Genomic DNA, 26,585 nt, shown 5'->3' with positions numbered 1-26,585 from the left:
GTCTCATTTCCTATCTGATTCCCTCAGCATCACCCGACTTAATTTGACTACATTCCATTATCCTCGTTTTGCTTTTGTTGATGTTCATCTTATATCCTCCTTTCAAGACACTGTCCATTCCATTCAACTGCTCTTCCAAGTCCTTTGCTGTCTCTGACAGAATTACAATGTCATCGGCGAACCTCAAAGTTTTTATTTCTTCTCCATGGATTTTAATACCTACTCCGAATTTTTCTTTTGTTTCCTTTACTGCTTGCTCAATATACAGATTGAACAACATTGGGGAGAGGCTTACAACCCTGTCTTACTCCCTTCCCAACCACTGCTTCCCTTCTGTACAAATTGTAAATAGCCTTTCGCTCCCTTAATTTTACCCCTGCTACCTTTAGAATTTGAAAGAGAGTATTCCAGTCAACATTGCCAAAAGCTTTCTCTAAGTCTACAAATGCTAGAAAAGTAGGTTTGCCTTTCCTTAATCTTTCTTCTAAGATAAGTCGTAAGGTCAGTATTGCCTCACGTGTTCCAGTGTTTCTACGGAATCCAAACTGATCTTCCCCGAGGTTGGCTTCTACTAGTTTTTCCATTCGTCTGTAAAGAATTCGTGTTAGTATTTTGCAGCTGTGGCTTATTAAACTGATAGTTCGGTAATTTTCACATCTGTCAACACCTGCTTTCTTTGGGATTGGAATTGTTATATTCTTCTTGAAGTTTGAGGGTATTTCGCCTGTTTCATACATCTTGCTCACCAGATGGTAGAGTTTTGTCAGGACTGGCTCTCCCAAGACCGTCAGTAGTTCCAATGGAATGTTGTCTACTCCGGGGGCCTTGTTTCGACTAAGGTCTTTCAGTGCTCTGTCAAACTCTTCACGCAGTATCGTATCTCCCATTTCACCTTCATCTACATCCTCTTCCATTTCCATAATATTGTCCTCAAGTACATCGCCCTTGTATAGACCCTCTATATACTCCTTCCACCTTTCTGCTTTCCCTTCTTTGCTTATAACTGGATTTCCATCTGAGCTCTTGATATTCATACAAGTCGTTCTCTTATCTCCAAAGGAGATACTGAATTTAACTGATGAAAGGAGAAAAAATACAAACATCTAAAAAATGAGATTGGTAGGAACTGCGAAATGTCTAAGCAGGAATGGCTACAGGACAAATGTCAGGATATACAAGTGTATTTCACAAGGCGAAAGATAGATATCATTAGCATAGAAATTAAAGGGGTCTTTGGAGAAAGGAGAAGCAATTCTATGAATATCAAGACTCAAACATAATAGAGGGAAACATTCCACATGGGAAAAATATGTCTAAAAACAAAGATGATGTGACTTCCCAAAAGAAAGTGCTGGTAGGTCGATAGACACACAAACAAACACAAACATACACACAAAATTCAAGCTTTCGCAACCAATGGTTGCTTCGTCAGGAAAGAGGGAAGGAGAGGGAAAGACGAAAGGATGTGGGTTTCAAGGGAGAGGGTAAGGAGTCATTCCAAACCCGGGAGCGGAAAGACTCACCTTAGGGGGAAAAAAGGACGGGTATACACTCACGCACACACACACATATCCATCCACACATATACAGACACAAGCAGATACATTCAAAGGCAAAGAGTTTGGGCAGAGATGTCAGTCGAGGCGGAAGTGCAGAGGCAAAGATGTTGTTGAACCACAGGTGAGGTACGAGTGGCGGCAACTTGAAATTAGCGGAGATTGAGGCCTGGTGGATAATGGTAAGAGAGGATATATTGAAGGGCAAGTTCCCATCTTCGGAGTTCGGATAGGTTGGTGTTAGTGGAAAGTATCCAGATAACCCGGATGGTGTAACACTGTGCCAAGATGTGCTGGCCATGCCCCAAGGCATGTTTAGCCACAGGGTGATCCTCATTACCAACAAACACTGTCTGCCTGTGTCCAGTCATGCGAATGGACAGTTTGTTGCTGGTCATTCCCACATAGAATGCCTCACAGTGTAGGCAGGTCAGTTGGTAAATCACGTGGGTGCTTTCACACGTGGCTCTGCCTTTGATCGTGTACACCTTCAGGGTTACAGGACTGGAGTAGGTGGTGGTGGGAGGGTGCATGGGACAGGTTTTACACCAGGGGCGGTTACAAGGGTAGGAGCCAGAGGGTAGGGAAGGTGGTTTGGGGATTTCATAGGGGTGAACTAAGAGGTTACAAAGGTTAGGTGGACGGCGGAAAGACACTCTTGGTGGAGTGGGGAGGATTTCATGAAGGATGGATCTCATTTCACGGCAGGATTTGAGGAAGTCGTATCCCTGCTGGAGAGCCACATTCAGAGTCTGATCCAGTCCCGGAAAGTATCCTGTCACAAGTGGGGCACTTTTGTGGTTTTTCTGTGGGAGGTTCTGGGTTTGAGGGGATGAGGAAGTGGCTCTGGTTATTTGCTTCTGTACCAGGTCGGGAGCGTAGTTGCGGGATGCGAAAGCTGTTATCAGGTTGTTGGTGTAATGGTTCAGGGATTCCGGACTGGAGCAGATTCGTTTGCCACGAAGACCTAGGCTGTAGGGAAGGGACCGTGTGATGTGGAATGGGTGGCAGCTGTCATAATGGAGTTACTGTTGCTTGTTGGTGGGTTTGATGTGGACGGACGTGTGAAGCTGGCCATTGGACAGGTGGAGGTCAACATCAAGGAAAGCGGCATGGGATTTGGAGTAGGACCAGGTGAATCTGATGGAACCAAAGGAGTTGAGGTTGGAGAGGAAATTCTGGAGTTCTTCTTCACTGTGAGTCCAGATCATGAAGATGTCATCAATAAATCTGTACTAAACTTTGGGTTGGCAGGCCTGGGTAAACAAGAAGGCTTCCTCTAAGCGACCCACGAATAGGTTGGTGTACGAGGGAGCCATCCTGGTACCCATGGCTGTTCCCTTTAATTGTTGTTATGTCTGGCCTTCAAAAGTGAAGAAGTTGTGGGTCCTGATGTCCAGGCGGAGCTTCAAGGAATCCTCAGAACCTTAGGCCCCCTACAAAACCTTTCACCTGACTCCATCAACCTCCTGACTCCACCGAAACCCCGCACCCCTACCTTCTACCTTTTTCCTAAAATTCACAAACCCAATCATCCCGGCTGCGCCATTGAAGCTGGTTACCAAGCCCCCACAGAACGTATCTCTGCCTATGAAGATCAACACCTTCAACCCATTACATGCAGTCTCCCATCATTCATGAAAGACACCAACCACTTTCTCGAACGCCTGGAATCCTTACCCAATCTGTTACCCCCAGAAACCATCCTTGTAACCATTGATGCCACTTCCTTATACACAAATATTCCGCATGTCCAGGGCCTCGTTGCGATGGAGCACTTCCTTTCATGCCGATCACCCGCCACCCTACCTAAAACCTCTATCCTCATTACCTTGGCCAGCTTCATCCTGACCCACAACTTCTTCACTTTTGAAGGCCAGACATAACAACAATTAAAGGGAACAGCCATGGGTACCAGGATGGCTCCCTCGTACACCAACCTATTCATGGGTCGCTTAGAGGAAGCCTTCTTGGTTACCCAGGCCTGCCAACCCAAAGTTTGGTACAGATTTATTGATGACATCTTCATGATCTGGACTCACAGTGAAGAAGAACTCCAGAATTTCCTCTCCAACCTCAACTCCTTTGGTTCCATCAGATTCGCCTGGTCCTACTCCAAATCCCATGCCACTTTCCTTGACGTTGACCTCCATCTGTCCAATGGCCAACTTCACACACCTGTCCACATCAAACCCACCAACAAGCAACAGTAACTCCATTATGACAGCTGCCACCCATTCCACATCAAACGGTCCCTTCCCTACAGCCTAGGTCTTCGTGGCAAACGAATCAGCTCCAGTCCGGAATCCCTGAACCATTACACCAACAACCTGATAACAGCTTTCGCATCCCGCAACTACGCTCCCGACCTGGTACAGAAGCAAATAACCAGAGCCACTTCCTCATCCCCTCAAACCCAGAACCTCCCACAGAAGAACCACAAAAGTGCCCCACTTGTGACAGGATACTTTCCGGGACTGGATCAGACTCTGAATGTGGCTCTCCAGCAGGGATACGACTTCCTCAAATCCTGCCGTGAAATGAGATCCATCCTTCATGAAATCTTCCCCACTCCACCAAGAGTGTCTTTCGCCGTCCACCTAACCTTCGTAACCTCTTAGTTCATCCCAATGAAATCCCCAAACCACCTTCCCTACCCTCTGGCTCCTACCCTTGTAACTGCCCCCGGTGTAAAACCTGTCCCATGCACCCTCCCACCGCCACCTACTCCAGTCCTGTAACCCGGAAGGTGTACACGATCAAAGGCAGAGCCATGTGTGAAAGCACCCACATGATTTACCAACTGACCTGCCTACAGTGTGAGGCATTCTATGTGGGAATGACCAGCAACGAACTGTCCATTTGCATGACTGGACACAGGCAGACAGTGTTTGTTGGTAATGAGGATCACCCTGTGGCTAAACATGCCTTGGTGCACGGCCAGCACATCTTGGCACAGTGTTACACCATCCAGGTTATCTGGATACTTCCCACTAACACCAACCTATCCGAACTCCGGAGATGGGAACTTGCCCTTCAATATATCCTCTCTTCCCGTTATCCACCAGGCCTCAATCTCCGCTAATTTCAAGTTGCCGCCACTCGTACCTCACCTGTGGTTCAACAACATCTTTGCCTCTGCACTTCTGCCTCGACTGACATCTCTGCCCAAACTCTTTGCCTTTGAATATGTCTGCTTGTGTCTGTATATGTGTGGATGGATATGTGTGTGTGTGCGCGAGTGTATACCCGTCCTTTTTCCCCCTAAGGTGAGTCTTTCCGCTCCCGGGATTGGAATGACTCCTTACCCTCTCCCTTAAAACCCAAATCCTTTTGTCTTTCCCTCTCCTTCCCTCTTTCCTGACAAAGCAACTGTTGGTTGCGAAAGCTTGAATTTTGTGTGTATGAATATCAAGACTCAGACAGAAAACTAGTACTAAGCAAAAAATGGAAAGCTGACAGGTGGAACTAGTGTATAGAGCGTATGTACAAAGGAGATGAAGAAGAGCTGGGAGATATAATACTGTGAGGAGAATTTGACAGAGCACTGAACAACTTAAGTTGAAGCAAAGACATCGGAATAGATGATATTTCATCAGAATTATTGTGATTATTGTGGCAGCCAGTCTGGTGTGCACGAAATACGAAACAGGGGAAGTACCTCAGACTGAAAGAAGACTGTAAAAATTCCAGTTCCAAACAAAGCAGGTGCTGACACAGGAACATTACCACATAAATGAAAGGAAGCGACACGTTGTACACAACTAGTACAGAAACCAGATGGCAGATGTAGGAGTCAAAGAGCATGAAAAGGAGCGGTGGTTGTGAGACAAACTTGTAGCCTATCACCAATGTTATTCAATCTACACATTGAGTATGCAGTAAAGGAAACCAAAGAAAAATTTGAAGAAGGAATTAAAGTTCAGAAAGGAGAAAGAAAAATTTTGAGATTTGCTAATGAGTGATAACGTAGTTATTCTGTCAGAGGCTCCAAAGGACTTAGAAGTGCAGCTGAAAGGAAGTGATGGTGTCTTGAAAGAAGGATATAAGATGAACATTATCAAAAGCAAAACATGGGTAATGGAATGTAGCCAAATTAAATCTGGTAAGGCTGAATGAATTAAATTAGGAAATTAGGCAATAGAAGTAGTAGATGAGTTTTGCTATTTGGCTAGTAAAATAACTGATAATGACCAAAACAAAGATGATGTAAAATGGAGACAGGTAATGACAAGAGAAACATTTATGATGAAGAGAACTTTATTAACAATGAGTATAAATTTAAGTGTTACGAGCAAATCTTTTATGAAGATTTTTGTGTGGATTGTACGTGAAACATCACAAGCTGTAAGCTCCTCCATCTATTATGTTTTCTATGCCATGAATAACTAAACTTTTTTTGCCTTTTCGGTCTATAATTAATGCAGCTGCGCAAGTAATATGTATAACATACATGAATGCATCAAACTGTTATTTATGCAACATTCCATTTAAATTTATGGTTCAGTTGGTTATATTTGCCTTTCTGATTCCGATAATACAATTAGATTCACTAGAAGCTCAGTAAATTAAATGGAAATTTCAACTCTAATAAATAGTAGGGAAATACTTTGAACTAACTGACAGAATGCAAAGTGCTATTATCATTTCATTTGAAGGTTTGGGACATCTATGGATTCACTCCAGCTGGTATGGACAGATGGTCTTGTGAAGTATTTTTAAACACGTTTACCAAAAACTGCCTTGAACAACTAATTACACAACCCACACACAATGGAAATATTTTAGTCCTTGTAGTTACAAACAGGCCTCACCTTATCAACAATGTCACTATAGACACAGGGATTAGTGACCATAATATTATAGTGACATTAGTTATGAAAGCTAACAAACCCATCAAGAAGACTAGGAGAGTATTTACACCAGCAAAAACAGATAGGCAGTTGTTATTTTTCTACTTAGCCAATGAGTTGTCATTATTCAGCTCCAATATGATATACATACAGGTATCATAGGCAAAGTTTAAACTGAATATAAATTGCACTCTGGAGGTATAAGTGTCAAGTACGCAGTTTAAGAATGTGATGGACCATCCCCTGCATAATAATCAAATTCAGAAAATGAAGAGGAAACAGAGATTACTGCACTTTCGATTCAAAAAAGAAGACCTGAATGTTGACAGGCAAAAGTTTGTAGACATTTGTGTGTGCATAGGAAGATTAATGTGCAAAGCAAACAACTTTCATCGTTCTATCTCAGCCAAAGGCCCTGCTGAAAACCCGACAAAATTGTAGTCATAAATAAAATCACTATAGGTGTCAAAGGTTTCTATCCAGTCACTTGTTGACCAGCCTGAGGTACCAATAGAATACAGCAAACGTAAATTTGAAGTTTTAAATTTCATTTTTAAAAAATCATTCACACAGAAGGATCATACAAATATATAATCATTTGAATATTGCACAGACTTCTGCGTGGAGCACACAGAAATAGGCACCTGTGAAGAAGAGAAGCAACTGCAAGAGCTGAACACAAATAAATCGCCAGGTCCAGATGGAAGCCCAGTTTGGTTTTATAGGGAGTACTCTGCGGCACTGACCTCTTTACTTAGCTTGCATTTATTGTGAATCTCTTGCCCAGCACAAAGTCTCAAGCGAGTGGAAAAACCACAGGTGACTTCTATATATAAGAAAGGTGAAAGAACATGTCCTTAACATTGGTTTGCTGCAGAATTCTAGAAGACAATCTGAGTTCGAATATAATAAATTTATTTGAAACAGAAAAGCTTCTGTCCACAGATCACCATGGATTTAGAAAGCATTGCTTGTGCAAAACTAAGCTTGGCTTTTTATCACATGATATCCACTGACCCACAGATGGAGAGCAACAGGCAGATTCCAATTCCTAGATGCAGAACGATTCTACTGCTGGCAACCTACATTTTGCATAAAACCCATGAAAATAAAAAGTGAGAAATTAGGGGTCATATGGAGGCTTTTAGTCAGTTGTGATTTCCTCATTCTATTTCATGTGGAACAGGAAAGGAAATGACTGGTGGTAATATGTGGTACCCTCTGCCATGCACCGTATGGTGGCTTGAAGAGTATGTATATAGATCTGTGTGCAGATATTTCATTCTTTCTGGGAAAATTAAAAAAAAAAAAAAAACTTTAAATTACTTGAAAATAATTAAATTCCAACATAACTGACATTGGAAGTTTTGGAATCTCATAATTTTGATTGCCTATTTTGCCCTAATGGTTACAAAATACTGAACTTCAACACTGAACTTCTGTTGCTATATTTTTCTCTGAACAAGGTGACATCTCTCACTAATTAGATTGATGCCACACTTGTATGTAGAGGATTTCTATCTAAGAAGCATAACAATGTCATGTATACTTGTATAATTTACCAACCTTCAATAACAGTGAAGTCTTCTACTGTCCATACAAAATCTAACCTAAACAATTTCTGAAACTTTAAGTAGTTCAGAAATCACATCATATTTTTACACCTGTCTTTAAATACCACACCTGACCCCAAACAACACCTACTACATACCTAAACATCTAAAAGTCTGTGACCAGCACGCAATCATGTAATATCATAATATAGGTTCATGTTAGAGTCTGACTTTAGATACTAAATGAGTGAAACCTACAGTATTTACTCGAATCTAAGCTGCACATGAAAAAAGAGACTCGAAATAAAGGGAAAAAAAAATTCTCGAATCTAAGCCGCACCTGAAATTTGAGACTCGAAATTCAAGGGGAGAGAAAAGTTTTAGGCCGCACCTCCAAATCGAAACAAAGTTGGTCCATTGTAATATGGGACACAATTTAGGTCGAATGAATGACGATGCAGCTACAGTAGTTTGGTTCGAGTCGTAAGCTTAGCAGTTAAGCTGTGGTTCAAATGGCTCTGAACTCTAGGGGACTTAACTTCTGAGGTCATCAGTCCCCTAGAACTTAGAACTAGTTAAACCTAACTAACCTAAGGACATCACACACATCCATGCCCGAGGCAGGATTCGAATCTGCGACCGTAGCGGTCGCGTGGTTCCAGACTGTAGCGCCTAGAACCGCTTGGCCACTCTGGCCGGCAGTTAAACTTTACCAGGTAGCCACTGCTATGCGTCAGGCGCTCCGTCCGTGTTTATACGGGTACCCTTCCTTTTTCACGTGCTTCGTCTGGTTTGAATCGATTGCTTATTCTGATAAGTGCCGTTTTCTTTGTTATAGTTGTTTACTTCACTCTAAGCTGAAAATGCATTACTGTACTGTGTCATGCATTGTTTGTCGCATTCTGATAGTGCTTGTTTACAGCCTGTCGCCGCTCGCGGCTTGGCTTACTTTTGGGCGCGCTACCGCCGCTTACAATTTAAAAAAAAAATCGTCTCATTAGCGAAACAATGGCAAGAGACTGCTATTTGTTGTTACTTACACTGCTGCTTTCTTTGATAATGATCAAGAAGAACCAAATAATAGACTGCGTATGATAGAACATGTTCTGAACGAGAGTTAAGCGAAAATTTTTCTCCGTTTGAAAATATTTGCGGCCGCTTCTTTAATAGATCAAATTCTGCACAGAAATTAGAGTCATCTTAGATTTAAAAATCTAGACAGTTGCCGTGCTTCATTTCTGACTGTATCACTATTGGGCATAAGAATAATACGGATATAAACATGACACAATACGTATATTCTTCCGCGTTTGCTGTTGTCTCACTCTAGTTTCTTAGTTTATTAGGCAGACAGGATTTAAATGAGATAGCAGCAAACACGAAAGAATACATGGCAAAATGTTTATATTCGTATTATTCTTATGGTGAAGAGAAAACTGCATGTGATTCACATTTCATCAGGTTCCTATTAGCAACCATCTCTTCTCACAGGTAGGACAAAATTCAGAATGTAGAGTTGGCCATATTGACAAACAGCCCAAACAGTCTTGCCAGTCGGATTTTCGTAGTACATTGAAATTCTGCTACATCGAAGATGAACAATACGGAATTTGTATTTACTTCGTTGGATAATGTATGAAAATGCAGTGGTCGAAACCCGGGGCGGAGAAAAAAAGCTCGTCTTCCACCTTTTTTTTTAAATTTATTTACTGACGCAGAGGTTTTGGCGCCAGTATTTATCTTTGTGCCTGCAAAGCATGCCTGTGTAGCGCTACGTATATTCGACGGCAGAAGTTAGTTGTGGCGGCACCTACCAACATTTTTCAGAACGTCCGCTTGCTTTGCACTCGATTCTAAGCCACAGGCGGTTTTTTGGATTACAAAAACCGGAAAAAAGTGTGGCTTAGATTGGAGTAAATACGGTATGTTGAAAGAGTTCACGGCCGGAAATTACAGATGCAACAACTATGTCAATCTGTATTGGAAGGTTTACTGTAGTCGGGCTGGTAGGGACTGTTAATTAGCACAAACACTTTTTCACTATGCAATCGTATTTAATTTTGTCATTTCTCATCCAACCTAGAAAACTGTGTTACTCTGATGAAATTATTATGCCACTCAACACTGTACTGTGCTTGAGATAGTTAGATTGATTATCCTTTGCCACACCGAACTATTGTTAATGATTTCATCAAGAATATGTTTTGGCAAACAAATACTTGATAGCAAGAGCTCTAACAAAGTACGGATCATAGTTTTCCCTTACTTGCATACAAAAGAGAATTGTGAAACCTAACTGGCCATTGTTCATGAATGTGTCACTAGTGGCAGTAAAAGTGATGATTTCCAAAATTAAATACTGTGTGGATATGGTGAATTAAGACCTCTATAATATAGAATTTCAACTGAGATTTCATACAAACCAGCAAATTTATTGGTTTTACATGTGAATGGCGTGCAGTGATATCACTTTTTTACCATCAACTTTTGCATTTTTGGCTAATTTTCAATGTCTTAAGCATAAAGTGTGTTGGGCTGGTTTAATGGTTCTTTGAAATACTCAATCCACTGGGCAGATTGTTCATCTTTTGTGATTGGAAGTTTGCAATTTTTATCCCTTAAGAAGCCATTCGAAAAACTATTTGCTCCAATAAGTTCTCGAACGATATGGTATAATGTCCTGGTGTCATTTTGAGAGGCAGTATTTTGTGCGTCACTATCTTTCTGTTCAAGCCACCTTTTTTTTACTCTGTTCTACAACTGCTTTTGACTCATTGATCGAATGTGGCATATTTGTGTCTAGTTATTGAAAGCTCTTCTTGATCTTTAGCTTGTTCATTCTGTTGCTTTATCATCTTTCTTTCTTCTATTAGATGCTTAGTGTTCAGGTTTGAACCCATTGCTATTTCTGTGTTCCTTCCAGTCATCCTATTGTCTCTGCAGCACATATAATCACAGAATTTCTTACCTGAAAATGAATTAGCAGTGCCATAGTCAAAACTGTTATAGCATAAAACTTGGTATGCATGGTATGTATACAATATTCAGCAATGCCAGACTTTGTGGAATGCAAAAGGCAATTGCAGCATTGATGCTCTATGCAACATTGTTCCAGGGTGCACATGGCCTGATCTGCATAAGCCATACCATGTTGGCAACATATTTTATACACTACAACCTTCTGCAATAATAATACGCCGTCCTTCACCAATTCAAGAAGGTCTCCAATCTTAAATGGTGGATAGAAAACTACTTTAACTTGAAATTTTGAAATTTCCAGATTATCCTGCCTATCTTTAACAAGTTGTTACCACCATATGGAACAACAGCTCTAGATTTTGTCGTCATACTATACTCCTTGCCCGACTGCTGATTATTTGCTCTTTCTAACAATGACTTGCTTATCTGCCACATGGAGCATCTATCTTCCACAAAGTCTGTTTTTTGATGGGAGAGCTTCTTAGGCAAACTCTCAGACTCACAAACTGTTTGTGCCCTGTGTGTCTCAAACACTATCACAATTTGTGACAGAGTAAGAACATACATATGTGTGAATGGGCTACTCATCCTCTACTACATAGCTGCTGATTTTATCTAACACTTCAAACATTCCATCCTGGATTTTCCATTGTTTGACTTCAAACAAATCATTAAAGGAACTTTAGACAAGCCACTATCAACACACCATGTTCTGGCAAAGTCAACATACACACATATGTAACACTAACTAATGTAAATCCACCCGATGATGGAGGTTTAAACCTTCGAAACGCGTCGTGGAAAAAATAAAACGGTGACTGGTAACAGTAAACTTGTTGTTTCATTTAATGTCAGTAACAGTCACGGTAAAGCCTAACCTAAAAATGTTCGCATTTAAAGTCAAGATCTATTTAATACAATCATTACATTTATCTGGAGTTAAGATCCCCAAGTCTGTATATAATGATAAATAGTTATTCTGTAATATCTGGGCCTTTTCAATTTTCTGCCTGAAATCTGCCAATAATCTGTAATAGATTTTGGAACCATAGTATAATACTTCATCTTGAACCCTAGACAAAGATATATACTCTAGTATTGCAGCAATGAACTACACAAGTTAACCAAATTCACCCTTAAATTCTCAAATACCATTCATCACGGACTACAGAAGAAGCATACTGCAAAATATGCTAGCAATCCCATCCACAAGTCAAATCAACACCATGAATTTTTAAGTGCAAAGTAGGCAGAACTGAGCTAGTGGATTAACTTATCCATATGCTGGTGCCACTTGCTCAAATAGCTTCATTTTAACTATCTGTAGTAGCTTTAATGCTTGGAGACTGAGGACAAAAGCATTCACAAACCCAAGAAGTTCACAAATAGACTGCACGAGTCATAAAATGTTCACCAAGTCCACAGCTACTCAACAGTACTCATCAGAAGGGAATGTTAAAAATGGCACAGAACTCTTCGGGAAGCGATTACCATATAACTAGTCCTTCTAAGTCAAGTGCAGGGCTCAGTCATGTCACCTATAATTTAGGCTCTTTAGGGCAGGATCTTGGAAAAGAAGATCATATATTAATAGTAGTGGCTGCATATAACAGTTTGGAACCTAACCGTAATTATATAAATGATAATGACATCAAGCACATGCTGAGGATGTTTCCCATATTATTATGATGACTGTGTAACTCTTTGAGCAGTACAAGCCCTGAATGAAGCTTTCTGTGGAACATGTTGGTGCAGAGCCTGAAAAATCACTTGTTGGGGAGGGATGGTCATGCAGCAATGTGATTTATGCATTGCCTGTCATTCAGTTGGATCATACATGGCATTGGTTCACATCAGAATTCTTCTGATAAGAGATTACTTGCATGGTTAATTGCCAGAAGTATACAGTCTGACCAAAGCAGTATCCACCTTATCACAGTGATTTACAATGTTTTCCCCTGGACTTTTTACAGTAAATTCAACTGAAAGATAAAGCTGCAGAAAACATACTCTGGTAGTTGTGTTATTACAAGAAATTTCATCAAGTTCTTTTATTAGTACAACTGAATAGCATATTACTAATGAAAATATTCCAAACACACAGTTACTGTTGAAAGTGCCTCTAACAACACATTATGCAGCAGCTTGGATGAAGCCTCGGGTATTAAAGAGAACACACAGATACACTAATCAAGAACTCATTTCACATAGATTCTGCCTCTTTCTCAAGCATTCAGTGTGGAGTTATATACACTGCTGCAAAGAGCCTATTTCGCATAAGGCAAAATATTTGGAATTTCAGCCAGTAAAAATAAATAAATAAACAAAAACATATTTCAATGGTCATTCTTTCTACAAATTATCTAAATAAATAGCTCCAACAATTGAAAATTTTGTTAGCTACTTGGCAATTAACAGTGTTCAATGTAAAGCTGCATGACAAGTATTAGAATGTACAGTAACAGGACTCAACATTTACAGATGTACATAACTAACAGATGCGGCACTGAAACAGGTGATTCTGAAACCTTCACTAATAATACAAATTTATTCCCAGCAATATAAAAGAAACTCAACATGAATTTACAATGCTTGCAGTTTAAAATGCCTATCACTTGAAAATGATGTCAGATAGGTGGCCACCATTTTCCTTCATACACATTTCAAATCTTTTATGGAAGTTAGACATAACATCTTAGAGGACTAGCATTGTAATTCAATTAACTTCCTCTTGAATTTGATCTTTTAATTTCTGGAGTGTGTATGGTGGGTCACACCAGAAGATCTGAGATTTCAAATGACCCCAAAGGAAGAAATTGCACCCTGCTCTGAAAGGTCATGAGATCTTGGAGCCCAGAAAATTTCCCCATTCTTGGATGTGAGATGACAAGGAAAGATGTTCTGTGGTGTGTTAACAGAATGCCATCTGGTATGGCATGTGGTACCATGTTGTTGAAACGACGATGATCAGCAAGCTGTCACACTAGGAAATGGTTCAATATGTGAACATAATGATCTATATTCACAGTTACAGCATTGCTGTGATCATCTCCAAGAAAATACAGTATTACAGTATTACAATTCCAAACAATGGCATGCTGCATCACACTATCATTTTCTGACAGTGAAGTGGTGTTTCAGGAAGCATTTAAGGATTTTCATGAGATTAGTATCTAAAGTTTTGCTTGTTAACAAAGCCTGACACACATCAATTCGCCTAATTGCTCACAATGAGATTGTTCTCGAGGTCTGGATTGTTGTTCATGAGTTAGAACAATTCCTGACAAAAGTGTAGTCTCTTTGAGAGCCCGCCTGCATTCAGTTTTTGCTCCATCTGAATTTTGTATGGGTGGTATTGCAGTTCCTTGTGCAGTTTTCACCATACACTGTGATCCGATATGTCAAGCTGCAGCATACACTTGCAAGTAGAACACCTTGAGCTCCCGCTGAAGCCTTGTTCCACTTTTGCAATGTTCTCTAGTGTACACAAGCATTTTGCACTTCTACCCCTCTTTAATACCAAACCACCTGTTTCCTCAAAGTTCTGTAAAGCAGCGTAGGTGGCAATCTGTGGCATCTCTGCTGAAAGAGCACAATTCTGGAGCACACCGTTCATCGTACATCGTCGAACATGGGGCTCCACAGCAGACGACCCCTACATGTTCACAAGTTGGGCCAATGACATCATCAATTATGATTGCAGTTGCCATGTGATAATTGAAACTGGACCATGGATCAATGGAAATGTGTCAACTTATTGGAGGAATCATGTTTTCACTACACCAGGTCAATGGTCGTCTCCACAAACTCTGTCATCCACACGAACTGCAGTTCGAAATGTGCACTGCGCCAAGGACGATGGCTGGTGGAAACATTATTTGCTGTGGGAGACATTCTGCTCCACTCATACGAGAACTGTGATAGTAATCGAAGACATGCTGACAGCTGTGGACCACCTGCACCTCTTCATGCTGGATTCTTCCCCACCAGCGATGTCCTCTTCCAGCAGGATAACTAACTGTGTCTCATAGTCGGAACTGTGCTAGAGTTTACGAGGACCATGATAGTATACTCTTGTTGATGTCTTCGCCAAGAAATTCGCTTGATGTGAAACCAATGGAACCCATTTGGGTTGCTATCGGGCGCCATCATCGCATACACAAATCAAGCAGCCTGCTGTTTAAAGAAATTATATGACTTCTGCATAGACATCAGGTGTGACATACCTCCACAAACCTAGCAACAAACTGTCAAATCCACGATATGCAGAACTGGTGACATATTTTGTTCCAAAGATGGACCAACAAGTTATTAAGCAGGTGGTCATAATATTTTGCCTCGCCAGTCTATGTGGTATGAACAGCTATTGCAGAACTAACCAAAAGACAACTAGAGTGTCCAGTTGCAGAGCCTGATTCTCCAGATAAAGCGGTTGACTTTGATGGCTGCTTCACAGTTCATGCTATCTGAGCTGCTGAATTTCACATCTAAGCCCAACAACTTATCTTTCGTGCTTGCCACGCTTTCATTATTTCTAGTTTATTGATGGGCGATTATGAGTAAAAGTTGATTAATTGGTCTTTTTCATTATTTAAATGAGTCAATTAATCATACGATTAATTGTATTCTAATAATTGATTGTTTAATTACTAGTCATGTTACATCTTTAATTTTGTCTATAAATTTCTCCTAGACTGTCAATAATATTGTGCAGTATTACTGACCTTCTATGGACAAGGCTGAAAGTTGTGCAATATGTTGCACAATATATTGATGGATCTACTGAAATCTGATTATAGTCCCCGGCTAATACTGTATATCTGTCAGTTAAATCCTGTACATGCCAGACTGCTTATTTTGCACTCTTTGTTGCATTATGAAAATAAAATTGTGGAAATGACTACTAACCTTTAGAATGCACATTTATTTTAGAAGTACTGGAAGACCAGCATTATGGTGAATAAACTCAAACAACTAAAATAACCATCAGCAGAAAATACAGGGATGTGTCTGGACAAAGGTAAGCTACAATTGGTAAAAAATTAAACATTCATTTCAGACCAATTATGGAAAGTGCAATGGAGCTGATGGGCTAAAGGACCCTACATTTTGGTACTTTTGATGTCATTAACTTTTGTAAGAGCAAGAAATCCCTTCTAATTCAAATGTAACCACAAATTCAAGCATTAAATATACTATATATAATGTTTTGGTCTTTCTATAATTCCTCTGCACATTTCCGCCATAATTAGGCTCATTGACTATGGTGATACTGCACTTGTGCATTTTAGGTCTTCAATTCAAACAATGGGGTTTGGAAGTAGGTCTTCAGTTGAGTTTCTTGCAGCCAAATAACATATAATAATGGACAGGTGCTGAGTTTCAGGAATAGCATCTCGCAATTGACTGGTATTTTTCTGACAAGTGCAGCCATTCGCAAGACTACATTAACCGAGCAAGTGTTCACCCTAAGAAAGTTCTGATAATCATTTGGTTAGCTTATTCTCAAGTTACTTCATAAATTTTCATCTGTAAGTCTTCATCTCTTCCTCTGCCACACCTACATCCATCTACCTTATTGTTTGCTTTCTGAAGTGCAAGGCCAGCCCCAGGGCCAAATAACAGCTGGAGTCAACATCCACCATGTTTCCACCTCTGAGAGTTGACATGAAGTCTGTGCAATATCACTTTGCTGTACGGAGCCAACCATCAATGTCATGCAATATTATCATAGTATTGAGTCTAGAACTCACTTAAAGCATCCCCCTACTATAATTTTTTATGACAAAAAGGCTTGTCCTACAAAAACTACAGCAATACTATCACACTTACATTTCTCTTTGTAACTAACGACAATTCATCAGTTTTACAAAATAACTGTCTTTCAGGAAAAAAAGGAAGCCATTAATCCCAGGTGTTTAGGAGACACGCTATGTAAAAAAGGATACACTGTCTTATTGTCTTTCTAGAACTGCAGAGGAGGTCATTTTCAGTTGATTACAGGTTGATGTAAATAGAGTCGAAATTAAGAGACTGAATCCTGGTTATCTGCTGTTACTGTGGTACAGCTCTGCTGCTCCTGTACTGAAACCAATATATCATGAATGCTACACAAATCATCTTCTGCGGTAGCCAATAACTATATTTGTGGTTCTTCAACCTCAGTTACTTTCTATGTGTGCTTGTTCTGAACAATGGTATTTATGTTATCAATGGCAGTAGTTATTCCCAAGGGATCATGAAAATGGAGCTGCTTCAACTGAGAACTTGGAATTGTGCACAATGCCAACGGGCTGGACTTTTAAATGTTCTGAAAGTGTCTTTGATACTGTTCTTGCAATTTCTCTCTGAGATATGAAGCTATGAACAGCAAGTCAACACTCAAGATCCATTACAACAAAAATGGAAAAACTGAAATAATTAATCATAAGAATAATCGAGTATGTAAAATTATCTGATGTGAAAGAACTACCAGTATATCTATAATCAGTTACCAGAATAATTATGATTGTTGTTGTTGTTGTTGTTGTTGTTGTGGTCTTCAGTCCTGAGACTGGTTTGATGCAGCTCTCCATGCTACTCTATCCTGTGCAAGCTTCTTCATCTCCCAGTACCTACTGCAACCTACATCCTTCTGAATCTGCTTAGTGTATTGATCTCTTGGTCTCCCTCTACGATTTTTACACTCCACGCTGCCCTCCAATGCTAAATTTGTGATCCCTTGATGCCTCAAAACATGTCCTACCAACCGATCCCTTCTTCTAGTCAAGTTGTGCCACAAACTTCTCTTCTCCCCAATCCTATTCAATACCTCATCATTAGTTACGTGATCTATCCACCTTATCTTCAGCATTCTTCTGTAGCACCACATTTCGAAAGCTTCTATTCTCTTCTTGTCCAAACTGGTTATCGTCCATGTTTCACTTCCATACATGGCTACACTCCATACAAATACTTTCAGAAATGACTTCCTGACACTTAAATCTATACTCGATGTTAACAACTTTCTCTTCTTCAGAAACGACTTCCTTGCCATTGCCAGTCTACATTTTATATCCTCTCTACTTCGACCATCATCAGTTATTTTACTCCCTAAATAGCAAAACTCCTTTACTATTTTAAGTGTCTCATTTCCTAATCTAATCCCCTCAGCATCACCCGATTTAATTTGACTACATTCCATTATCCTCGTTTTGCTTTTGTCGATGTTCATCTTATATCCTCCTTTCAAGACACTGTCCATTCCGTTCAACTGCTCTTCCAAGTCCTTTGCTGTCTCTGACAGAATTACAATGTCATCGGCGAACCTCAAAGTTTTTATTTCTTCTCCATGGATTTAAATGCCTACTCCGAATTTTTCTTTTGTTTCCTTTACTGCTTGCTCAATATACAGATTGAATAACATCGGGGAGAGGCTACAACCCTGTCTCACTCCTTTCCCAATCACTGCTTCCCTTTCATGCCCCTCGATTCTTATAACTGCCATCTGGTTTCTGTACAAATTGTAAATAGCCTTTCGCTCCCTGTATTTTACCCCTGCCACCTTCAGAATTTGAAAGAGAGTATTCCAGTTAACGTTGTCAAAAGCTTTCTCTAAATCTACAAATGCTAGAAACGTAGGTTTGCCTTTTCTTAATCTTTCTTCTAAGATAAGTCGTAAGGTTAGTATTGCCTCACGTGTTCCAACATTTCTACGGAATCCAAACTGATCTTCCCCAAGGTCCGCTTCTACCAGTTTTTCCATTCGTCTGTAAAGAATTCGCGTTAGTATTTTGCAGCTGTGACTTATTAAACTGATAGTTCGGTAATTTTCACATCTGTCAACACCTGCTTTCTTTGGGATTGGAATTGTTATATTCTTCTTGAAGTTTGAGGGTATTTCGCCTTTTTCATACATCTTGCTCACCAGATGGTAGAGTTTTGTCAGGACTGGCTCTGCCAAGGCCGTCAGTAGTTCCAATGGAATGTTGTCTACTCCTAGGGCCTTGTTTCGACTCACGTCTTTCAGTGCTCTGTCAAACTCTTCACGCAGTATCGTATCTCCCATTTCATCTTCATCTACATCCTCTTCCATTTCTATAATATTGTCCTCAAGTACATAGCCCTTGTATAGACCCTCTATATACTCCTTCCACCTTTCTGCTTTCCCTTCTTTGCTTAGAACTGGGTTTCCATCTGAGCTCTTGATATTCTTACAAGTGGTTCTCTTCTCTCCAAAAGTCTCTTTAATTTTCCTGTAGGCAGTATCTATCTTACCCCTAGTGAGACAAGCCTCTACATCCTAAGCCTCTACATCCTTACATTTGTCCTCTAGCCATCCCTGCTTAGCCATTTTGCACTTCCTGTCGATCTCATTTTTGAGACCTTTGTATTCCTTTTTGCCTGCTTCATTTACTGCATTTTTATATTTTCTCCTTTCATCAATTAAATTCAATATTTCTTCTGTTACCCAAGGATTTCTATTAGTCTTCGTCTTTTTACCTACTTGATCCTCTGCTGCCTTCACTACTTCATCCCTCAGAGCTACCCATTCTTCTTCTACTGTATTTCTTTCCCCCATTCCTGTCAATTGTTCCCTTATGCTCTCCCTGAAACTCTGAAAGAACCAGAGGTTGTACAGTTTATCCAGGTCCCATCTCCTTAAATTCCCACCTTTTTGCAGTTTCTTCAGTTTTAATCTGCAGTTCATAACCAATAGATTGTGGTCAGAGTCCACATCTGCCCCTGGAAATGTCTTACAATTTAAAACCTGGTTCCTAAATCTCTGCCTTACCATTATATAATCTATCTGATACCTTTTAGTATCTCTGGGATTCTTCCATGTATACAACCTTCTTTTATGATTCTTGAACCAATTGTTAGCTATGATTAAGTTATGCTCTGTGCAAAATTCTACCAGACGGCTTCCTCTTTCATTTCTTACCCCCAATCCATATTCACCTACTATGTTTCCTTCTCTCCCTTTTCCTACACTCGAATTCCAGTCACCCATGACTATTAAATTTTTGTCTCCCTTCACTACCTGAATAGTTTCTTTTATCTCGTCATACATTTCATCAATTTCTTCATCATCTGCAGAGCTAGTTGGCATATAAACTTGTACTACTGTAGTAGGCATGGGCTTTGTGTCTATCTTGGCCACAATAATGCGTTCACTATGCTGTTTGTAGTAGCTAACCCGCACTCCTATTTTTTTATTCATTATTAAACCTACTCCTGCATTACCCCTATTTGATTTTGTATTTATAACCCTGTAATCACCTGACCAAAAGTCTTGTTCCTCCTGCCACCGAACTTCACTAATTCCCACTATATCTAACTTTAATCTATCCATTTCCCTTTTTAAATTTTCTAACCTACCTGCCCGCTTAAGGGATCTGACATTCCACGCTCCGATCCGTAGAATGCCAGTTTTCTTTCTCCTGATAACAACGTCCTCTTGAGTAGTCCCCGCCCGGAGATCCGAATGGGGGACTATTTTACCTCTGGAATATTTTACCCAAGAGGACGCCATCATCATAATTATGATTAACCACAATTAATTGCTCATTCCTATTCTAGTTCCCTTTCCTTCACCTACCTGTCTCCCTTACTGTCGTCATACCATATTGACATCCTTACCTCACTGTCACCTTGTTACTTTTCCACACCACTCTTTTCTTTTTCTCTCTCCCTTTATCTTTGAGGATGCATATCTGTCACTCGACAGCTCTAACATTAGTTGGCCAAGCAAGGTGAAACAATGCCAAGACACTGGATTTGCATTTGAGAAGATGGCAGTTCAGATCCCATCTGACTATCTAAGTTTACATTTACTGTGGTTTCCCTAAATCACTTAAGGCAATTGCTATGATGCTTCCTTTGAAATGGACAGGGTCAATTTCTTTCCATACACTTTATCTATAACAACTGGTTCTCTGGGACCTACAACCCTCACTGCCGATGGGACATTAAACCGTAATCTTCCTTCCTTCCATCTTGTATTACGTGAGAGCAATCTGGCCTCATAACAATAATGTTGTTTATTCTATTTATATAGATAAGCAACCGCTAAGTCAATGATACTTAAATTCAGTGTATTTTTATGTTTACTACAGACTACTGGTTCACTTATGATAAGTGAATGTAGCAAATATAAAAGTTATTGAGCAGATGCCATTAAGCACAGAAAAATCAATAGCAATCACTTCATATGTTTCTCTTGTTACTGAATTATTCTACACAGTATGATGAAGAGGAAGTTTTTTCAGTTTTTTGGACATTTGTTTTTACATCTTTTTCTGCGATTCAGAAACTTTTATTACTTTGAGTACATCTAACATACAACTGACTTGCAGTGTCTGGCAACATTTCGTTAATTTATAGTAAAATAAATTTACAAAAGACATTTGCAATATACAAATATGTCATTTGAATAGTTTGTTGGCTTGTCTTTCATAGAAACTTAAATACTTCAGTGAAAATTAAAGTGAAAGATTTTATCAGGACATACAAACAATGGAATAGAGAGATCAAGAATAACCAGTTACCCATATGATGGTACTGTTACTGGAAGTTTGAGCTTGCGTTTTCTTTAATTTTGAATGTGTTTTCTATATACAGCTAGTTATTAATTTAAACATTATATTACAATAACTGTTTTCATGAATGGACTGAAGGAACATGACATATGTACTATATTTTAAAAACTAACACTTATGAGTAAAACTAGTGACAATTTTTAAGGTAGCAGGAAGAATGTACTTATGAAGTAGTCTAACATTTGAGGTATCAAAATGTGAGCTGGCCGGTGAGTACAAAGATGTACATAAAAAAGTAAAACAATTACAAACTTACCTTCAACTTTGGCCGATAAATGTTGAGAACAAATTTGGCCATAACTTGTTCAGGATTGCTGAAAACTTCTTTCATGATTGTAAAGTTTTTTTCACATAAAGGGATGACATCTCTAAAAACATCTTTGCCAAGAAATGCACCCTGCAACAATAATTATAAACTAACCAACTGGGACAGCACTTTTGTGATAATTGGTAACTACTCATTTTTAGTACTCAAAGAAAAAATTACAATATTCAATCATGTGGAGTGATCTAAGCACTTTCTTCATAACATTTCTGTAATTACAAGATATACTAAGGACACATTACTCATTGAAAATGGAAAATATAATTGGATGAAAGCTTGCACAAACTAGTCTGATTTTTTATATACTACTCCTGTATACCCCTTTTAAAATCTTTCCATATTTCTCGCTTTGGCAGTTTATTTGTGTCAACTTGGAACACAAAGCTGCTAACAACATTAAGCACACACTAGAGTACGCAATGGACACGAATTTGTACACACTTGTTTGCTGTTTCAATAGCTCTAGTGATCATTTGTGCACTCTCTTCCTCCCCCCCCCCCCCCCTCTCTCTCTCTCTCTCTCTCTCTCTCTCTCTCTCTCTCTCTCTCTCATGTATCAAGTACTGTCATTTAGTAAGATGTAATGGACTGACACGCAAGTCAAGACACTGAATTGAAATTCAGTCCAATGCTTAATTCGTGTTCAAGAAATCATGAGATAATATAAAGTAAGAAGTAATCAATATTTGAAGAACCAGAAATTATTCAGAGGTGTTGATTCCACACACAGGGTGTCTATGAGCTCATTTTCGATCTCAGAGTGGAAGACATTATGAACCTGCAACGAAGAAACATGTAACTGTAAACAAACCAGAGGTAAAGTGCTTCAGAGGACATAACTGGTTTATGGATAAAAGCAGGAAACAGATAAAAATTAGTTTTTAATGAATGATTAAGTGGAAGAGTTTCTTCAAGATAAAAATAATTTGTGCACAGTTGTTACACATATATTAGTGACTTACATCTAAACATATGGAGCATATACTGTGGATGCTAAACTGTTTGTCAACACTTTGATTTGTGTCGTTTGTTTATGAAAGTGACATGGACTCAAGAGTTTTTAGTTAAAAAATGGAAGGTCCAGGTTGAAATTTCAACAATTATGAAAAGGACAGACTGCTACTCACTGTAAAGATGACATGTTGAGTTGCAGACAGGAACAATGCAAAGACTGTTACACATTTCGTTTTTGGCCAAATCCTTCATCAGAAAAGATAAACACACACCTCACACACACAACTGCTATCTCTAGCAACTCAAGCTAGACAGCAATCTGGTCTGAGCAGCCAGGGACAGTAGTCGTGTGTGTGTGTGTGTGTGTGTGTGTGTGTGTGTGTGTGTGTATTTTGCAGTGGCATTTCCTAGTAATGACAACTTTTTACGCTTTCATTTATTAAAGTAAAAGTTATTTGTTTCCTGTGTTTGAGTGGTAGAAATATTTTGCTGAAATTTCATATTTTTAACAACGTTCATAAAATGTAGTGCATGCTTTCGGCAGATTTTTTTGTTGTTGTTGTTGTCCTCAATGATGTATTGCAGGGGCAAGATACAATCACATAGAAGCCCGTAACCAAAAGATAACATGCCAATGGTTACATTAGTCCTGAATTGAGAGAAGAAAGAATAACAAACAGCATTTTGTGTTGTTTTGCAGATCGCTCATACATCACCTAAATATAGAACTAAATACACACCATCTGGCTCTGTTCTATGAAGGCATCTACACACTGTGAGTATCCCTTAAAGTGGGAAAGAGTTGACGCAATTTCCTTCATGCGAACTCTGTTATCAGAGCGATGTGCCCGGACAAATTCTTCTATTAAACTGCGCTCTATTTCATCATATTTGCTGGCAATCTTCTTCTTTGCCTTCTCAAATCTGTCAATGAGAACAAACAAGGATTTACAGTTTTACAGTAAATTGTCAACGCGGTAAGCATTAATTACAGATGCTATGAAGTTTTTTATGGTTGCAGCCAAACACTTAGCATGGCCATCACAATTAAAACCCCGGTAATGAAAATAGGTATTGAAAGGGTCTTTATAATTTGACCTTAAATAATGAAATATGTGACTCGTGCACACAAATTTTTGTGACAAATCATGTATAGAAGGTAAAACCACTTTGAATTATTTATCTTCATAATGTATGAATTTTAAATGTCGACAGTTAAAAATTATAGAAAATAAGAGCACAGTACATGCATTAACTAGCACGAAAACAGATATTAATGGTTGCTAAAAGTTTCTACATCGAAGTTGGCAATGAAGTAATAAAAAAATACTTATGCATATAAACAAGAGATAAGCGCATATCATGTAAGAAATCAAGAGAGAAATATTACTAGGGCTTACGAATTCATACATTCACAGTAAACACTGGATTTTAAGGCAGGATACTACATCTTGGTGAGCATTTGTTAATTCATTCATTCACATATTGTACTTGCAATTCTCACCTTGAAAGAGAACCTTCAAGGATATAGAATGAACAGATTTTCACATTGTTGTCAATAAATGACATCAAGTGGTTACAATCAGTCCATAATCATAATTGCACTAATTAATTACCCATGAAATGTAACTGACAGATTTTGATGACGGCTTAAGTTGAAGCACATTACATTATATAACAAATGAAATTTTAAAAAAATGAAAATTATTTTAACAAGTATTATATTAACAGGACAGAAGTTGCCACTGCTGGGTTTTGTAAAGTATACTAACAACAAATGACAATTAGTGCTAATCTACTCACAATGATAATTAAGGAAATTATTTCTTGATTACTTTCCGCTGTATTTGTACATTATGAGAAAAAGAACTACTTTGGAAAACAAAAGCTGCTTCTTATTTTATATGTCTCTACTGTTGTTTTATACAATACCTCATGAAACACATGTTTAATACTAGAGTCAGGTAGTATTTACATTAATTAATCCAAATATTTTAATAAATTGGAGAACTGGCTAATGAGGTATTCTTTTTATTTATTCTAAATGTCTCTGGGTATTTTCAGTTTCCTACCTAATGTCTACAAGCAACCTATTAGACACCCTGTTCAGAGTGTAGAACTTAATCTTGAACTCTACATAATGATTCAGAGTCTGTGTGGAAATTAGTATACTAGTATTATAGTAATGAATTATATAGGTCATCCTAAATCCACTCTTGTTATCAAATACAAATATAATTAGGGTGTATATGTATTACCATGTCAGTATAAGAACTGTTAGATCCCTGAAGAAGCTTCTCCATGTTCAATTATCAATTCTACATAATGCACTGCCTGACAAAAACAAGTGAATCACTCAGAATACATTATTGGATGTGAATGTAACTTTGTACACAAATGTAACATTGGCAGATATATAAATGATTAGAGTTGCATTTCCCAGTGACAGGTGTAATGGTCACCAGAGTGCATTACTGCTATTCATGTTTAGGCCTGGTACAGTTTATAAGGGGCATGAACAGTATCAAATATAATATTGAGTGGTCACTGTGAAGGACATGGAGGTGCTGCATACTCTTGTGGGGCAGCACTATCAGTACCTGGCAGAGCTTGGGAGGGGCTCATTGTGGATATCCATTTGGCTGGCTGGTTGAATTACACAATATAGAGATTTGTGGGGATTTGGATGTGACAGTGGCTGTATGTTGGGCTTCATGGGAATGTGAAGGCGTACTCATGGTCAAGATTCCAGTCAACCATTTCCGATGACAGAAAGGGATGATCATTGTATTGTGCACCAAGCACAATGTAACCTTTTTACATCTGTGCCTGCATTTAGAGAACAAGCAACGGGTTACCCACAACACTTTGTGTCATTCGCACCATTGGCTGGAGATGAGCAGCAGCTGGACTACGGAATTAGGATCCCATATGTAGGCTGCTGTTAACACCACATCACAAACTGCTGCATCTGGAGCGATGCCATGACCAGGAAGCATGGACCACTGATGAATGGTGTTGCGTTGAGTTCGGCAATTGTTCAGAGTATAGAACTTCGTCTTGAACCCTACATAATGATTCAGAGTCTGTGTGGAAATTAGTACACCAGTATTATAGTAGTGAATTATATAGTTCATCCTAAATCCACCCTTGTTATTAAACTAACCTGAATGACCAATGTCAGTGAGTAGAGTGGTGAACTGGGGATAGGTCCCATTTTTCCGAAGTTTTGGAGAGGCAAAGTGATGTTAGTTTTGGTGTCCCAACACGGGGAGCCATTGGGTATGACTTAACTCATGGGTGGTAGCTGCTCAGAAAATTGTGGTGGCACAACAGTACGTCGCAGACATCCTGCGTCCTCACTTATTGCCTCTTATGTATCATGTTGTCATTTTTCAACAACACAATGCTAATCCACACTTGTCAAATGTCTGTATGAACTGTCTGCCTGATGTTGAGGCACTACCATGGCCAGCACAATCCCCAGAACTGTCCCCAATACAACATGTGCGAGACCAGCTCACGTACCTCCGTCCCAGAGCTAATATCCAGAATATCAATGACCAATTACAACAGTTGTGGGTCAGCTGCACTCAGGAGAGGGCTGTAAGCCGCTGTACGGCTTTATGACACCCTTCCCAACTGAATTACTGCATGCGTCATGGGCTGAAGGGGTGAATGTGATATTGATAAGTGGGCTCAGCCAACTTTTCTGTAAATTTGACTTGATTTTGTGATCACTGAAACTGCACCATATATCGTCTCAACCAGTTAAGTTTCATTTT

At 39.2% G+C, this 26,585-nt stretch overlaps 1 protein-coding gene across 1 annotated transcript in view; it reads right to left on the bottom strand.

Annotated features, from left to right (window-relative positions):
• LOC126467493 (exocyst complex component 5) overlaps positions 1-26,585 on the bottom strand; it is a 112,920-nt gene that overhangs the window by 60,085 nt on the left and 26,250 nt on the right. Inside the window, exons 6-7 of the mRNA XM_050096466.1 lie at positions 23,541-23,724; positions 21,778-21,918 (exon numbers count right to left, since the gene is read on the bottom strand). Coding sequence (XP_049952423.1) covers positions 21,778-21,918; positions 23,541-23,724 — 325 coding nt within the window. The remainder of the gene's footprint in view (positions 1-21,777; positions 21,919-23,540; positions 23,725-26,585) is intronic.

The sequence above is a fragment of the Schistocerca serialis genome, chromosome 1 (genome assembly GCF_023864345.2).
Source record: "Schistocerca serialis cubense isolate TAMUIC-IGC-003099 chromosome 1, iqSchSeri2.2, whole genome shotgun sequence".
Lineage (NCBI taxonomy): Eukaryota > Metazoa > Arthropoda > Insecta > Orthoptera > Acrididae > Schistocerca > Schistocerca serialis.
Note: the sequence above shows the minus strand (reverse complement) of the source record. Positions and strands in the feature narration are given on the sequence as shown.